The 18,496-nt window shown below is 35.0% G+C and overlaps 3 protein-coding genes across 3 annotated transcripts; 2 read left to right on the plus strand and 1 right to left on the minus strand.

Moving 5' to 3' along the window:
• Positions 1-6,077: 6,077 nt before the first annotated feature.
• Positions 6,078-8,350, minus strand: LOC115957858 (two-pore potassium channel 1-like). The gene is made up of 3 exons (XM_031076195.1): positions 8,141-8,350; positions 6,479-7,418; positions 6,078-6,360 (listed from the first exon to the last, which is right to left on the minus strand). The coding sequence occupies exons 1-3, from the start codon at positions 8,319-8,321 to the stop codon at positions 6,204-6,206; spliced, it is 1,278 nt and encodes a 425-aa protein (XP_030932055.1). The 5' UTR covers positions 8,322-8,350; the 3' UTR covers positions 6,078-6,203.
• A 4,280-nt stretch (positions 8,351-12,630) lies between these two features.
• LOC115956153 (uncharacterized protein At4g02000-like) lies at positions 12,631-13,494 on the plus strand. Its single transcript, XM_031074613.1, has one exon. It carries the CDS (start codon positions 12,631-12,633, stop codon positions 13,492-13,494), a length of 864 nt encoding a protein of 287 aa, XP_030930473.1.
• A 563-nt stretch (positions 13,495-14,057) lies between these two features.
• Positions 14,058-14,945, plus strand: LOC115956154. Its single transcript, XM_031074614.1, has one exon. The coding sequence runs from the start codon at positions 14,058-14,060 to the stop codon at positions 14,943-14,945; it is 888 nt and encodes a 295-aa protein (XP_030930474.1).
• The last annotated feature ends 3,551 nt before the right edge of the window (positions 14,946-18,496 follow it).

The following is an 18,496-nucleotide window of genomic DNA, read 5'->3' on the forward strand; positions in this document are numbered from 1 at the left end:
GCACTTTATTTATAACTACACACATCAAAACTCATTGACATAGGGGTGGCAATTCATGTTCACATGTCGGGATTGTGTTGTGTCAATTTATGAGTATCCGACTATATAAGTCAACACTAACTCGACATGTTTATTAAACGGGTCAAGATTCTTTAAACCTAACAAGACTCATTTATTAAATAGGTCAATCGTATCGATCTATTTATTAGATTTTATCAAAATGAAAAAAAAAATTATGAAAAAAAAAACCAAACAAATATTTTTAATATAAAATTCAGAATTAAGAAGTAACTGCATCACAAATAATCATTCAAAACTAAAACAGATCCCAATATCACAAATAATCAATCACAATATGTCAAAGAAAATAAATCACAACAACTAATAAGTTTATATACCTAACGTTTGTAGGATATATTGGTAAAATGTCATTTAATTAAACAGATCACACGGGTCAAACGAGTTCTATATGTTGAACACTAACGGGTCAGTCATGTCAACCCGAATATGACACGAACCCATTAAGCCTCAATCCATAACTTGTTAATTTCGTGTCGTGACGTGTTGTGTCGGGTTCACGAGTCATGTCCAATTTTGCCACCCCTACATTGATAGTTAAAAGAAAATAACATTTTACTATCCATTTTCTTGGCAACTAAACAAAGTTTTCAATTTCACCAAAAAAAAAAAAAAAAAAAAAAAAAAAAAAAAAAAAGAAGAAGAAGAAGAAGAAGAAGAAGAAAGAATCAGCAACCAACCAAATTTTTTTATGTCAGATCTAAACATTTTTCACAAACCCAACAAATTCCCTTATACAAATACAACAAACCCAAGATCGGCTTTAGATTCAACCCCAAGATAGAGAGAAAGTGAGATGAGAAAGTGAGGAGGGAGAGGAATTGCATTCAATCCCAAATGGGCTTCACATCTACTTGGAAAGCCACACCACACCCTACACATAACCAAGAAATTGACCCACCACCTGCAAACACTGCCAATCCCACATTACTCCATCGCTAGTCGAGGACCCACATCATACCAACAATTTGGAAGAACGAAAGAAAGAAACCATGGGGTTCTACCAAAAAAAAAAAAACCTAAAACTAAAACTAAGAGGAGGATGGAGAAATAGTGATCTGGGAAGAAAAAGAAGAAGGAAGAAAGAAGAAAGAAGAAAAAGAAAGAAAGAAAGAAAAAAGAAGAAGAAGAAAGAATGGGAGGCGAAGAAACTGAGAGAAAGAGATTTGGAGAAGAAAAAGAAACGAGTACAAACAAAAACACACTTAGATCTAAATTCTACCATTTTTTTAATTATGTTTTTTTTTTTAAATTGATAAATTTTTATTTATTTATTTTATTTTAAGTTAGAGATTGACGTGGATGATATGACATTTATTATTACTCCCTCTGTCCCACTTTGTTTATCCTATTTGAAAAGTCAAACTTTTTAAGGGAACATAATTTATTGTCTTGTTTACCTTTTAAAAATGTATAAGTTTTCAAAACTACCCTTAAATAAATTTATAAAAAAATTGAATTATTAATAAAATAGGGGTATAATAGAAACATTAGTAAATTAATGACTTTTATTTTTAGAAACAGGACAATATTTTGAGACATCTCAAAATGAAATAGAGGACAAAGAAAGGGAGACGGAAGTAGTATTATTTTAATGATCGTATTAGCATTTAGTGTGCCAACAGTACACTCCATTTACTAAGTAGGATATTTTTGTTACGTGAGTAACGGTAGAGGCCAAAATAGAACACTTTTTTTCATTTATGGACTAGAAGTGATAAAATAAAAAAGTAGGGACCAAAATAAGAATATGATCAAATTATAGGGACGAAAAAGTTATTTCCACCCACAAAAATATTATATATAAATTTTTTTTCTTTTTCTCAAGTCAGGGGCTTATTTGAACCCCTGGAATAGCTCCATGATGGATAACATTTTTCTGAAACTAAAACTACAACATTTTTTTTTTTTTTGGGTGATAGATTAAATGTTCAACTATTGTTATTAAACTGTTCATGTTCTTTTCCCAGTATTGAAGTACTTTAATTAATTTATTGTTAACAATCCTTAACAAACTCAGGGCCCAGATTCTATTTCCAGAAACCTCTTAGGATAATGATGTCTAAATACAATATAATTTCTCCTTTAAAGGGGAAAAAAGTGGCAGCTTCAGATTAAAAAAATAGCAATGTTCATATATAATAACAAATCCAACTTGGGAAGTCAAAAGTGCCCAAATTCCTCCCTATATCACATGATTGGTCCTGTAGAATGGTCATACTTCACATTTCAAAAAAATACAACATGATATGAAACATTTTGCTGTAACCACATTGTTTCTAGGAATGGATGCAAACCAGTATTAAAACTACAACATTTTTTTTTTTTGGTGATAGATTAAATGTTCAACTATTGTTATTAAACTGTTCATGTTCTTTTCCCAGTATTGAAGTACTTTAATTAATTTATTGTTAACAATCCTTAACAAACTCAGGGCCCAGATTCTATTTCCAGAAACCTCTTAGGATAATGATGTCTAAATACAATATAATTTCTCCTTTAAAGGGGAAAAAAGTGGCAGCTTCAGATTAAAAAAATAGCAATGTTCATATATAATAACAAATCCAACTTGGGAAGTCAAAAGTGCCCAAATTCCTCCCTATATCACATGATTGGTCCTGTAGAATGGTCATACTTCACATTTCAAAAAAATACAACATGATATGAAACATTTTGCTGTAACCACATTGTTTCTAGGAATGGATGCAAACCAGTATTAAAACTACAACATTTTTTTTTTTTGGTGATAGATTAAATGTTCAACTATTGTTATTAAACTGTTCATGTTCTTTTCCCAGTATTGAAGTACTTTAATTAATTTATTGTTAACAATCCTTAACAAACTCAGGGCCCAGATTCTATTTCCAGAAACCTCTTAAGATAATGATGTCTAAATACAATATAATTTCTCCTTTAAAGGGGAAAAAAGTGGCAGCTTCAGATTAAAAAAAATAGCAATGTTCATATATCATAACAAATCCAACTTGGGAAGTCAAAAGTGCCCAAATTCCTCCCTATATCACATGATTGGTCCTGCAGAATGGTCATACTTCACATTTCAAAAAAATACAACATGATATGAAACATTTTGCTGTAACCACATTGTTTCTAGAAATGGATGCAAACCAGCCAAAAACAAAAATGAGGAGGGAATGAAAGCAAATTATATCAGCAAGAATTGAGTTTGGCTTACCTCCAGTACTTTTTTAACTGGAATCTCCTTTTGTTTTAATGAGAAACTGCCACATCACTCACTAACTAAATAAAATGTGAAGATTAAAACCCACCACCACTTGTTATTGTGTATTTAAAACAAAAGAAAATCTCCAGTTAAAAAAGTACTGGAGGTAAACCAAACCTGTAAGAATTTAGTATTCAACAAAATATTAATTAATGAAAATTTATATTCAATAAATTAAAAAGAAAAGAAAAGAAAAACTTTATACTTGTATTGAGGTCTAACAATTGGAAGCTCAACACACAAGAGGCCTACCAACGGAGAAAGAGAGCAAGGGAGAGAATTCAAAGTTGTTTGTGTTGGAACTTGGAAGACAGTTTATATAATATTTCTTGGTGCTATACAAACAGAAAAAAGGGGGTGGGGGGGTGGGGAAAGCCTGGAGATTCTTTAATTAACATAGAAGTAGTGTAATTTCCTTTAGAATAAAGAAACGTAAAAATAGTACGTGTTCCTTGTATGTCCCATAGATTAGCAGCTCACTAGAAAAGGAAACACCAAGGAATAATTAGTTCATGGAATCCTAAGATCATTTCTAAAAATTTGATTGATAAATTTTTGATTGATGTGTTTAAGTTTGGCTTACTTCTAATACTTCTTTAAAAAATAATCTCCTTTTATTTTAATAAGAGATATTCATATCACTCACTAACCAAATAAAATGTGGAGATTAAAACCAACTACCACTTGTCATTATATGTTTAAAACAAAATGATATATCCAGTTTAAAAAGTACTGAAACTAAGTCAAATTCGATGTGTTTGATTCAAATTTTCATAAAAATCCATTTAAGACATTGGATGCCCACGGGAACCACATTCCCACATATTTTGAGAATATGATGCCTATATGAGTACGTGTATGAGATTGTTTCTTCTATATTCTTCATTTAAAATTAAAAAAATAAAATAAAATAAAAAAATCTTTTGATGTGTGTAGAGAGATTTCCCGGCTATGGAATTCTTGTTAAAACCTACACAAAAATTTCCCAATCCCCAAAGTGGTTTACCCATCCCTCACCCTTCCAACCCTTAAGTATAATTGGGAGAATGGGTTAGATTTGTTGTCGCCTTGGGTGGGTTTGAGTAACTTTAAAAAAAAATGTTCTGTATGGAGAGTTTTTAAGGAAAATTTACTGTATAATTCTTATTTGTTTTTGAGAGGTCATTGTACAATTCTTAAAATCTTAATTATTCATCACTAAATATTTTACTTAGATGAATTCAAGTAATAATTCAGTGGTAATAGTATCCTTTATAGTGCCCTATGTTTGTGGTGTCCTATTACTTATGTATGATAAATTGTTAATAATGCTACCATAGGAATTTTGGAGGATTTTGATTTTTTTTTTTTTTTAAGGACATTTACAAATCACTCTTGAACTTTAGCATGAGTGTCAATTTAGTCCTCGTATAATTGTATTTTTATTATTTGAGTAATCAACCCTTGAACTTTAATTTTGACACAAATAAACCTTCTGTTAATGTTTTTCAATTATAAATTTACACAATGTGGAATCCTTAAAAAAAAAAAATAAATAAATACACAATTTGTAAATGTTCTACCACATATCTTAACCTCACTTAATAGTTGTGCATAACCCAATTTTTTAGGTACGTATTTTTATTTATTTTATTTTCAATTACAATTACTCAATGAAAATAAACTATCACAAAAAGAACCCTTAGTTAGTAGCTGTCAGCCTGTCAATGACCCAAGAGAATGTTTGATCCATATTGATGCAATGCAGCCCGTTTGACAAGAGATTTTTAATAACGTTGTGTTGTGAAAATAGGTGTGGGCAAAAAAGTGTTATAGAAATACGTATTATATTGTTTAAATAACGAAAACTATTGTTTAAACAACGGTATCAAACAAGCCTGAAGTTTTTGTTTTGTTTATTTGAGTAACCAAGGCCTAATCATGGGCTGGACTAGGCCAGGCTTTAACTAAGCTATTATGTTATAATGTATAGGCCCATGGATTCTGGCTTTGTTTTCAATGCTCGTGCCCGGTCTTGTAAACAAGTCTTGGCCTACAGAATTTTTTTTTTGTTGAGAAATTGGCCTACAGAATTAGATAAAACTACTTATAGTTTTTATTTTTTATTATTTTTTAATGTGAACTTGTAGTTTTTTTCATTGTACTTTTAAGCAACTTGCAGTACTTCTCTGCCTCTTTTTGTTAATTTATTTCACTTTGTGATGACCCAAATGATGAATCTATTATAAAATATGCTCTTCCTAGAAAAGTAAATTGATAGAATTTTAGTAACTTATCTAATTCTTACCTTGAAACTGTGATATATATCTTGCGCGTGTTACAACCTCCATTTTGTGATGCCCAAAAAATTAGTTAATTATCATAAAATATACTTAAGTTAGGCTACAGAGGGTAGTTTGAAAATTTATGAAACTACACTTTAACAAGAAGCACATGCTATACATATTTAGGTCCGAAATGAGTTTAATTAGACCTAAAACAATAAGATTTGCAGTTAATAATAATAATAAAAAAAGACCTAAAACAATCTGTAGCATAGACTTAGAATTTAAGAGAAAAGAAAGAGAAGCAGATGACCCTTGAATGACACAAATCAGACAGCATATTGATAACATTGTCTTTATTTAATCTTTTTTACATAAAATAATTTACAACCATATTCTTTCCAAAGGAAGAGATATATATCCACATGTTCTGAAAGGACCTAGTTTATCAAATCTATATATAATTACATGTTGAGGAACTTGCTACAGCCGTATATTAAAAACATGATGATATTGATGATTGATCTTACACACTTTTAAGTAGCTATCTTTGGGATGCTTCCCAATTTTTATCTAATTCACAAGTGCAGAAGAAGGTAGCCACTTTCACATGGGTAAAGTCACTTCCCTGCTCGAGTTGATTGCAGAATATCAGATGTAGTTAAGGAGTTTGACTTATCAACATCATAATTTCGAAACTCCTCCCTTATAGGTGCAATATCATCTTCACTAATCTTCTCCATCTCTTTGAGCTTAAGTAGGATGAACTCAGCAATACTATGGACAAAAAAAAAGGGGGGGAAAAACAAGAAAGTTAAATTAAGCAAAAGAAATCAATGCAATTAGATAATAAGTTGCGCACATAAATAAGAGAGCTTAGGGGGAAAAAACTTACTCTAAAGATTTATTTTTATCAAGATCTGCGTCCTCCAGATCTCCATGTGTCAATTTCCGGCTAAGAACCTGCTTGGCCAATTTACTTTGTGCTTTTTGAGCAAATAGCTCAGTAATGTAGGCTAAAAACTGAGCCAGAGAAATAGTACTTGCCAAAATCCAAAACACCGCAAAAATACGCCCTCCTTTAGTTTTGAAGCTCTTATCTCCATATCCCAATGTTGTGATGGTTACACAAACACAATAAAATGCATCAATGAGGTCCAATTTCTCCACGGTGGCTAGGACGGTTGTCCCAGCAATCATGAGCATCAAAATAAAGATAAAGACCAATAAACACTTGCATTTCACTCGTTTATAATGCTTTTTATACTTGTTAGTATCAGCTGCTCTGGCATTTTGATCCGTATGTAGAGCATTTACTAGCATGTCTCCCTGCTTCTTCACGAAAGAGTCTGCTGCTTTGGACAGGCCTAGCACAACCAAGGCCATTCCCGTGAAGGCGAAAAAACAGACGAATATCTTGCTAAGGACAGTATTGGGCACAATATCTCCATATCCAACAGTGGCCATTGTTACAATGCAGAAGTAGAGTGCATCAACAAGTCCATTTGTTTTGTGTCCCATCATCTGGGGCTCAAGGAGGTAGAAGCATACGGTTCCTAGTACTAAGTAGATAACCAAGACTATGGCTACTAGCATTAAAGTATGATGTGATTCCCAAAAATCAGATGTAGAAGAAGGACTTGGTTCTACGTTACTTGTCCCCCTAAAAGTAGAATCAGTAAGGGGATCACTTCTGCAAAGCCGATAACTTCTCTTTGGAGCATCAGTCATACTTGCTTGAGGTGTACGATTTACTCGGCCTTCCTGAAATGGCCCTTTCCCTTTTGCATCATTGCTGGCCATGAAAATGTTTCTCCAAAAGAGGATCTGTGCAGCTGTATCATAGTTTAAAAAACTAGCCTTGTTAGCCAGGTTGTTTATGTAATAGTACTTTCAAATGACCATCTAAACAACATTTACAAGCAATAAAATTTTAGTGTTTAAACAATTTACAATTATTAGCGCATGATAGATAACATTATTCTGACAGTAAAAGTCCAGCATTCGTTTTTTTTTTTGATAGATTGAAAGTTCTGCTTTTAAACATAATTGCCATTGAACTGTTCATGTTCTTTTCCCAGTTAATTGAAGTACTTTTATTAATTTATTGTTAATATTCCCTCCCAAATTCAGAGCCCAGATTCTATTTCCAGAAATCTCTTAAAATAATAGTGTCTAAATACAATATAATTTCTCCTTTTAAGGTAAAAACAGCTTCAGATAAAATAGCAATATTCATAAATAATAACAAATCCAATTTGGGAAGTCAAAATAGCCAAAATTCACTCAGATATATCACATGATTGGTCTTGTATGATGGTCACACTTCACAAGTCAAATAATAGTACATTATATGAAACATCATTCGGTAACTTCATTATTTCTAGGAATGGATGCAGGCCAGCCAAAAATAAAAAGGAGGGAATGGAAGAAAGTCACATCAGTAAGAATTTAGCATTCCAAAAAATATAAATTAATGAAATTTTATATTCAAGGCATTAAAAGAAAAAAAAAATGAAGCTCATAATGGATTTCCATGAACCAGAAAAACAAAAACCTTTGAACTTGTTGAGCTCTAACAATTGGAACTTCAAACACACAAGAGGGCTGCCAGTGAGGAGAGAGAGCAAGAGAGAGAGAGAGTTCAGAGATGGTTCTTCTGTAAGACAATTTATGGAATTCTTCGTGCTAATTATAGAAACTGGAAAATAAATTGTTTGGAGATTCTTAATTAACATAGAAATTTTGAAATGTCCTTTGGAATAAAGAAAAAATATTATTTGTTCCTCATGTGTTCCATAGATTAGCAGCTCACAAGAAATATTCCTAAGGTCATTTCCCAAATCCAAATACTTCATTGGTAAAATTTGATTGATGTATTTTATTTAAATTTAAAAAAAAAAAAAAATCTAAGAAATTGTATGACCATGGGAACCACATTCCCAGATAATTTGAGAATATGATGCCCAATTTCTTGCATCTCTTTTTTGTTTTTGCTTTTTTGTGTGTATGTGAACTGTGAAGATTCCTAAGGGGAATCTAATTTTTTTTTTATGAACTCGGAGGAGTCTAGTTAAAACCTAGCTACACAAAGACTTCCCAATCCCCAAAACTGTTTACACATCCGTCACCTTCCCAATAAAGCGTTGTTAGATTTGCAGTTGATTTGGGTGGGTTTGAATAACTCTTGTTTGCGAGTGTTCTTCAATATAGGGAATCTCTAAGGTAATAATACTTTACAATTCTTAAAATGGTTTTGATTATTATTTTTTATATCATATAATCAATTATTCAAATAGATGTCAAAATAATGGAATAAAAATTTTATATACCACTTTTTGTGTTCCACTTCATATTCTATCAATCGCAACTTGTCAAGTATTTGATTTTTTTTTTTTTCCCATTTTAAACTTTAGTTGTTTTATAAAAAAGTCGATCAAATACATAACAAGTTGTGATTGATGGAACACAAAAAATATACAAATGATTTATATTCATAATGATGATATAAATGTTTTTTGTTTGTAAGAATATAAAATTATAAATGTTTCATGTTTGCTTGACGTTGATGACTTAGTAAAATATAAACCACTAATTTACCAATAAAGGGTCAAAATTTTTAAAAATCCACTGTAAAGTTTGCAGAAGACACTGGGATGGATTTTAATCCCCAAAACAAGAAAGTCTATACAAATAACATCCTTGAACATTAACAGGAGTAACGACGTAGTCCTTGAATCAACCTCTAAAATTTAAAGTAGTGACAAATTATTTTCATTTTTTTGAAATCAATATTTTCAATTAAAGATTAACGGATATATTTACTTTATGTGTATGTGGTTCTATGGCACATATCGATAATTTTGAAAATGTCATTTTTACCATGTATAGATCACATGATAAGAATCGTTAAGTATTTTTTTTATTAATTAATTTATTTTTCAAATGGGAGAATGGTTAGAATTTAATAAAATATTAACAGAATTTTTGATTTGTGACAATCTCAAAGTCGAAGGAATTAATAATTCAAATCAAAAGTTCAAGGATTAAATTCACATTCCCGTCGAAGCTCAAGGGTAATACCGTAATATAATAATAATATTTGTAAAATTCCACAAAAAAAGAAAGAAAGAAGGTTTTGTCTCCATAATTTTTCCAAATTTAAAGTTTGAATCTCTTGGCGTAGAATCTGTGATGTTCTCCCATGAAAATGGAGATATAATCTAACACAAGAATATGATTTTCCTGGAAATTCCATCCAGCATTGAAATGCTAAATATCATTACCCTAGTTTAGTACTAGCTAGCTAGTATCTCATTCCTCGAATCACATTCTTCCATGGGCTATCAGTCAAAAAAATGATGGATTTTATAATCTAGTATCCTATTCTTAGAAATGTAAATCTAAATATGGGATGCTTAAGGGGGACCCAGATTAAATAACCCTTAAGCAATTTGCTTGCCTTGCCTCTTTAAGATTATAGCATCAATTATTAAACGCAATTCGCTATGTTTGCCCAGTATAATCTAGTCCTATAGATGAAAATGGAACTTTCTTTTTCTTTTTCTTTTTAGGCCAAAAACATTCATTTTTTATTTCCCAGATATTGTAACAATTGATTGAACCATATTATTTGGTTATTTGAATCATTGAGTGCATTACTCCAGAAATTTGTGATGGCCAATCGTGTTACATAAATCAGTCAGCACAATAGCAAGCATGCCCTTTGAATTACATGTAGCCACGCTTCACGCTTTGCTTTTTTTTAAATAAATAAATAAAAGTCAGCATTCTTAGCAGTAAAAATCGCTGGTGAGTTTTTTTTGAGAAAGTTCCAACATACTATCAGTTTAGATATACACTACTATCAGTTTCTTTAAGACATTCTCTTCTCTTCCCGTGTGTGTGTTAAAAATATTTAGTTTTCAAAAAAAAAAAAAAGTCGCTATTGTAATTTATAAAATAATCTCTTTTTATTACTTAATTATTTAAAATAGTATTGTTTTGAAGTTATTCGGGAATGTAATAATTTTGTTTAAACTTTAAAATACTTGACTGTCGGGTTGAGTTTTAATTAAAAACATGTTTTCAAAGTACAATTTCAGCTGGCATGATTTTAGGGGGGGAAAAAAAAAGAGGTTAGATTCTCAAATAGTTTCAAAAAAAAGTCAATTTTTTTTTGCAAAATTTACCAAAATTCACCTCTATGTCTATGTTTTTTTTTTTTTTTTTTTTAATGGTAAGTGATGAATGAGAAAGCACTACATGACACAAACAGGGTTTTTGTCTATACTATATACTAAAAATGGAATAGAAGTTTTGAATCTCCTATTGTGGCATTGGCACACGGGGTTATAACATTAGTGCATTTTTTTTTTTTTTTTTAACAATACTAGAGATATAAACTATTTTACAAAATTTTTTACAAACTATTGATGTGGTGAGTAATTATTAGTAAATGAAAAAATAATATTAATAGTGGGTCTAGATGAAAACCAATAAGAGATTGGTCACATCAACCTTTTGTAAAAATGTTGTAAAATAGTTTCTGGTTGTAGTATTACTTTTTTTTTTTTTTTTCCAATTCTTCTTCAATTAATCTTAAATACTTAATACTTTCACAATCTTTGGTTTCCCAATTTAAGATCTACAATTAGCTCTCCTTCCTCATTTCAGTCATTTGCCTCTTCCACTCTCTTAAATTCATTCAATTGTTATTCTAAAAAAAAATATTCAATTGCTCATTCCATTAACTGTTTTTTCTTATTTACTTGCCCCATTATTTTATTTTCCTAATTGATGGTGATTAATTGATGTTTGTTTGTTTGTTTGTTTTTTTTTTTTTTTTTTTTTTTTTTTGTCTTCCCTCTTTTAACGAGTCTCTCTCTCTCTCTCTCTCTCTCTCTCTCTCTCAGTTAACTGTTGCCAATTATTGCTTTATAATTTCAGAAGGACAAAACTTAGGTACTGTACCTTAGCTGCTGTTTCTTAGGTTCCCTTCTTAAGATTTAGCCATGTGGCTACTTAACTAAAAAATATAATTCTTTCTCATGAGAAAAAATCTACATAGCAGAATTTTAAAAGCGGAACCTAAGAAACCGCACTTAAGTACTGTACCTAAGTTTTGCTCATTTTAGAAATTACATTCAGTACCCCACTTACCAAAACGTCATTTTCCTCTCTCTCTCTCTCTCTCTCTCTCTGAAATTTCCCTTTCTTGACCTTTGTCTTCCATAAGGTTTGTTTGACGCAGTCAAGCTTCTAGTATGTAATATAATTTAAAAAAAAAAAAAAAAATCTTAAGCAACAATTTGCATACTTTTTTTTTTCCTTTCATTTTATATTTAATTTACTCACCAAAAGTAAAAGATTTTGATTTATTTTTTATTCAAGAAGTATAAGATATAAAAACCTTTTTTCCTTTCTTTTGCATATGTTGTGTCAGACTTTAAGGCAACATATATTTTGTGCATGGCCTTGCTAATTGCTATCTAATTGTTAATCTCTCTATCAAAAGTTTGAATACTTTGTTTAGTTCAATTATTTGGGTTGCATTTGATTAGGCAACATGTTCTAAATGTAGAAGTTGTTCCAAACAAAAGCTACCTTCCATGATGTTAGGTATGCAAGCGGTGTAACTTTCTATGTGTACGGATGAGTGACCTTTTTCTCTCTAGAGAGGAAGAAGCGGAGTTAGTCCGTAGTAACAAAAAAGTGAAGAACGTCAGCCACGCTGAGTTCGACGGCCATATGAATGAAGATCAAGCCTCCTTTGCAGGCATGCGTAGCATTACCAGGCACCCCTTGTCCTTTAGGGATAGATTGGTGGGTGAAATACCTGGGGCATATTCCCAAGCTTTCAACTTTACTGAAGCTATGGATGCTGAGGAGGAGTCAGATTTGGAGATAACGGATCTTCGTGAGGGTCTCATCGCCGTCAAGTTCTCTAAAGAATAGAAACGCCGATTCCGTTCTCCGTGGAGTAAAACTTTCATTGTGAAAGTTCTTGGCAGGTTAGTGGGGTTTTCTTTTCTCCACGCTAGGCTCATGTCCTTATGGAAGCCAGTGGGAAAAATTGATTTCGTTGGCTTGGGTAATGATTTTGTCCTAGTCCGTTTTGCAGTAAAAGATGACTATGAGGCTATTCTTAAGAATGGACCTTGGTTCATTGGAGGAAATTTCTTATCTATAAGACCTTGGGTACCAGATTTTAATCCTTCAAAGGCGGGTATATCCTCGGTTGCAGTTTGGGTGAGATTGAATGAGCTACCTATCGAGTATTATGATGTTGAGGCCCTTCAGATCATTGGCAACGCGATTGGTAGAGTTCTAAGGATAGATACCCATACAACGAATGAATCTAGGGGCAGGTTCGCTCGCCTCTGTACACAGGTTGACATTGGAAATCCTTTGATTACTGCGATTCTCATTGGTGGACGAGAGAAGCTTGTCAGTTATGAGGGTATTCAACGGCTCTGTTTTTCCTGTGGAAGAATAGGCCACCGCCGGGAGAGTTGTCTGTATACGGTGCGGGAAGACCAGACACGGAAGAGGGAGGTGGGTGAGAATTTACCGGAGCAGGGTAACCAAGAAGATAGTGGACACCAGGTTGCCAGCTCAGGTACGAATTCGGTTAAGCCTAAGGAGACAGAGACGTGCGAGGGAACGCCAGGATTGTGTGAAGGTACGGCTAAGGACACCCCCAATGATGTGTACGGCCCTTGGGTTGTTGTGACACGGAAAAGAGGTGGGAACAAAGCGACAAGGAAAGATGGTCCCACTGACCAAAATACGTTTAAGAATATGGGCTCACTGAAGAATGGGCCTAGTGACAAGCTTAAACGAGAAGGGAAGAGGAAGGTGTCAGTGGATCATAGCCTAAGTGAGGCCCACATGCAAAAAGCGGTGTAGCCAATTGTAAAAGGGCTGGAGATTTTGAGTCAGTGTTCCAATAAGGAGAGTAATGGGTTTAAGAGCCCAGGATTAATGTTTAGCCCTTCAGTAAAGGGCAAAAAAGGAATTGCCAGAGGAAGGGCGTCCTTATCCTTGACTAAAGGTGTGGCCAGTAATAACCCTTTGAAAGATAACTCTGTACCTGAGACTTCCTCTTTTCTAAATCATCGTGGCTTTAACTCTGAAGCATTGTTCACCTTCAATTCTTTGATGGATCAATCTCAACAGGAGGTAAGCTGTTTCAAAGGGCAAGAGATTAAGGAAATGCAAAATTTGCGAGAGAATGAGATGAGAGAGGATGAGAGAAAGGAAGGTGCTCACCCAACGTCTAGCTTGCAAATTTCAGGTGAGTTAGAAGGGGATATAAAGGCATTAGAGGTGCCAGAGGAGGAGAATATGCAAGTTAAGGTCAAGGAAAGACTGGATGGAGGAGGTGGAGCGACCGATCAAATGGAGCTCGAGGAAGGAGAAGCAGCCGAGTATGCTGCCTGATGAAGGGTCCATTCCTTTAATGCTTAACCATGAATATAGTAGTTTGGAACTGTAGGGGTGCTCTGAAGCCCAATTTTCAGAGTCATGTGCAGGAGCTTGTTCGGTGTCATGATCCGACTTTGTTAGTGGTTATGGAGACCCGTGTGGGTGGAGATAGAGCTCGTGATGTAACTGATCGGCTCCCATTTAACGGTGTATTTCATACTGAAACGATTGGCCAGAAAGGGGGGCTATGGCTTCTCTGGTATTCAGATAGAGTGGAGGTGGAGCTGCTAGCAAGTTCTAAGCAAGAAATTCATGCTACAGTCAAGGTTCGTACCTCTAATTATAAATGGTTGTTCTCTGCTGTCTATGCTAGTCTTAGGAGTGCGGAAAGGCATATTTTGTGGAATAATTTATCGAATGTAGCTGAGTTGCATAACATGCTATGGGTTATTGCTGGGGATTTTAATGAACCTCTCTTTGGTGATGATAAGTTTGGAGGTAGAGTGGTTAGTTCAAACCGGTCTTTATTGTTTAAAGAATGCTTGGATGATTGTAATATGGTGGATTTAGGCTTCTCTGGTCCAAGGTTCACGTGGACTAATCGAAGAGAAGTGCAAAATCTCATCCAAGAGAGAATCGACAGATTCTTTGTCAACCCGGAGTGGTGTGTCCTTTTTCCAGAAGCAAGAATAACGGATCTCACTAGATTTCACTCCAATCATTGCCCGGTCCTTCTTGAAACTAAACCGCAGAACAGGGTGCGACTAAACCGCCCTTTCAAGTTTCAAAAGTTCTGGCTAGCAGATATGTCCTTTCCCAGGGTGGTAGATCAGGCCTGGAATCAGTCTTCTCATCTTGAGGAGGCTATTGATAAATTTATGGTTAAGGCCAATGATTGGAATAGAGATCAGTTTGGAAATATTTTTTTTTAAGAAAAACCGTATACAAGCCCGTTTGAATGGTGTTCAGCGGACTATGGCCATTCGGCCTTCTAGCTCTCTTGTAGAGCTCGAGAATAACCTCCTCAAGGAGTTAGAGATTATTTTGAATCAAGAGCATGAGTTGTGGGCTCTTAAGTCTTGAGTAAATTGGATGGTCCATGGGGATCGAAATACTGCATTCTACCACGTTTTGACGCTAGTGAGAAGGAACAGAAATCGCATTACTGCTATTAAAAATAGTGTTGGTGACTGGATTAACGACGAGGAAGAGGTGATGGGGTTTATTCGGAATGGCTTTTGTGATATCTACTCAACTTCCCATTCTTACTCTCTTAGAGATTTAAGTCATGACACTAGGAGGCAAGCCTGCCTTTCTAATGAGGAAAAGGACAGCTTGAGTTAGAGGGTAACAACTGAGGAGATAGAGGCTGGGTTATGGTCTCTCAAAGCTAATAAAGCCCCTGGCCCAGATGGGCTTCATGCAGGTTTTTTTCAACATTTCTGGCCAATGGTTGGGGAATCTGTGATTCAAGAAGTCAAGAATATCTTTGACACGAGAACTATGCCAGAGTATCTCAATAGGACTCACATAGTTCTTATCCCAAAAATCCAAGGTCCGGAAACTTTGGGAAACTATAGGCCTATAAGCCTATGTAATACTATGTACAAAATAGTTACAAAGATTATTGTGGCTCGTTTAAGACCATATTTGGAAAAGCTGGTGTCTCCTCTCCAAACGGCTTTTGTCCCTGGCAGGAAAGGGATTGACAATGCTGTTATAGTTCAAGAGCTTATTCATTCGATCAGCAAGAAAAAGGGAGGTACGGGGTATATGGCAGTGAAAATAGACCTGGAAAAGGCCTATGATAAGCTTGAGTAGAGTTTTATTCGTGATGTGCTTGTGAAGATAAATTTGCCGCAAAACTTAATAGATCTCATTCTGAGTTGTGTTAGCTCCAGCTCTTCTTCTATTCTATTTAATGGGGGGATTCTTGAGCCCTTTTTTCCTTCAAGGGTTATAAGGCAGGGAGACCACTTGTCTCCTTATTTATTTATTCTTTGCATGGAATATTTGGGGCAGCTTATAGAGGAAAAATGTGGCCAGAAGCTTTGGGTTCCGGTTAAATCTTCCCAAGGTGGCATAGCCTTCGACGACATTGTTCTCTTTGCTAAGGCTGACCATATGAATTGCACAACTATCAGAGAGGAGCTAGAGGAGTTTTGTAGTGAAACGGGTCAAACCATTAGTGCAGCTAAATCTCGGGTCTATTTTTCTCCAAATGTGGATAGAGATACGAGGGAGACCTTTTGTGACACTCTGGGTTTTGCGTCCACTCCCAATCTTGGTAAGTACCTAGGAATTCCTATCAAGCACCCTGGCTCTTCTTCACAAGACTATAACTTCATTTTGGATAGAGTGAAGAACAAACTCGCGGGATGGAAGGCTAAGCTCCTTTCTCCAGCGGGCCGGGCTGTGCTCATTCAGGCTTCATCCTCTACCATCCCTGCTTATGTGATGTAGTGTAGTCTTTTACCGAATAGAGTTCTAGAGGGTATTGATCAGGTAAACAGAAATTTTTTGTGGGGTTCAACAGATTCGGTGAGGAAAGTTCATTGGGTTGGTTGAGGGAAAGTGACCCAACCAAAAAGTGAAGGTGGTCTTGGGCTGCAAAGTGCTAGGGGGAGGAACAAGGCTCTGCTAACAAAGTTAAATTGGAGGTTCCAAATGGAAGAGGAGAGTTTATGGGCGCGAGTGCTTAAAGCTAAGTACTGTTCGAATAGAAGAACTAATTCTAGGAACTCAAGCATCTTGCCAAGGTCCCAAATCTAGAGAGGGATGAATAAGGGAGCAGATCTATTCCAACAAGGTGTTAGATGGGTGATTGGAAAAGATAGCAACTTAAGCTTTTGGTATGATGCCTGGTCAAAGAAGGGATCTCTAAGGCAGCAAGTTTATGGTCCTCTGCCTCTGGGGGTTTCGGAGTGGAAGGTGAAGGATATAGCAATGCCTGGGGGGTGGAGGTGGGACCTTATTCCTTTTGAGCTTCCTACCTCCATTAAGCTGGAAATTCAAGCAATTCCGTATGCTTTAGCTTCTACCAGTAGAGATAAATTAATGTGGGCAGACTCTCCTCGTGGAGATTTTAGTTTAAGTAGTGCTTACAGGATGGCTAATGGTTTGAGTCAAAACTTAGCTTTCGGCGGAAATTGGATTTAGAAGCTTCAAACTCTTCCAAAGATTCAATTTTTTCTCTGGAAGTGTGCCCATAATAGCATTGGAGTTAATGGCTGTTTATCTGCTAGGGGAATGGAGGTGGATTCTCGCTGTCCTCGGTGTTTGAAAGAAACAAAAACTATTATTCATGCTCTCCGAAATTGTGAATTGGTTAAACCGGTGTGGGATGAGTTGGGTGCAATGGGTATTGACAGAGAATTCTTTGTATCAAATTTGGATAATTGGATGGCTACCAATGGTAAGTATGATAAAGCGTCGAATGAAAATCATTCCCCTTGGAATATAATTTTTTCCTTTGCTGTGTGGGCTATTTGGAAAAGCAGGAACCAATTTGTCTTCAGCAATCATTCTCAGAATCCTCATATGGCTAAAGACATTATGAGCAAATCGATAGAATTTTTCTTTTGCGCCTATTCGAAGAAAGGTAAGCCTCACACAGTGATAAAACAAGTCCATTGGAGCAAACCTGAACAGGGGTGGATGAAGTTAAATACCGATGGTTCTTCTTTGGGAAACTCGGGTCTAGCTGGTGGAGGTGGTGTTATTCGAGACTGGACTGGCAGATGGATAGTGGGTTTTTCCAGAAAAATTGGAATAGCAATGAGTTTAATGGCTGAGCTGTGGGCAATTCGAGATGGTTTGATGCTCTGCGTAGACCGGAATTTGGTTATGGTGGAGATTAAGTTGGATGCGAAGTCTGTTGTGGACATGTTACGAAACTCCAATTACACTAATAACTCACTGTCACCTATCATTGAGGACGGCAGGAAGTTGATATCCATGATCCCTCAAATCAGGATAAAGCATTGTTATCGAGAAGCCAATGGAAGTGCGGACTACCTGGCGAGGAAAGGCACGGATCAAGACCAGAGTTTCATTGTAATGAATAATCCTCCTGAGGATATGATTGCTATTGTTGAATTTGATCTCTCTGGGGTTGGTGTGGCCAGGCGTTGTCCTGAGTTGTTTTCAGTTTCTTAGTTTCTTTTATTGTATTTCCCTTTAACCAAAAAAAAGAAAAGAAAAAGAAGTTGTTCCAAACCATACTGCCCTTGCTAAATCACATAAAAAGGAACTAGCCTCTGTTTGGGAAATGCGTTTTGCGCGTTTCCTAGCGGAAGCCTTTTTTCTTGTGAGTCTTGTGCATTGTTCACAGGACTCACAAGTACCATATTCAGTAACTTTTTTTAAAAAACTGGGTTCTATGACATTATTCACACATTTAAAAATTATTTTACTACAGTGTTTTCAGTAATAAGCGGTATCCAAACAGACCCCTAGTGATCCAATGATTATGTAGCTTTGT

This window comes from Quercus lobata, chromosome 8 (assembly GCF_001633185.2).
Source record: "Quercus lobata isolate SW786 chromosome 8, ValleyOak3.0 Primary Assembly, whole genome shotgun sequence".
In the NCBI taxonomy this organism is placed as follows: Eukaryota; Viridiplantae; Streptophyta; class Magnoliopsida; order Fagales; family Fagaceae; genus Quercus; species Quercus lobata.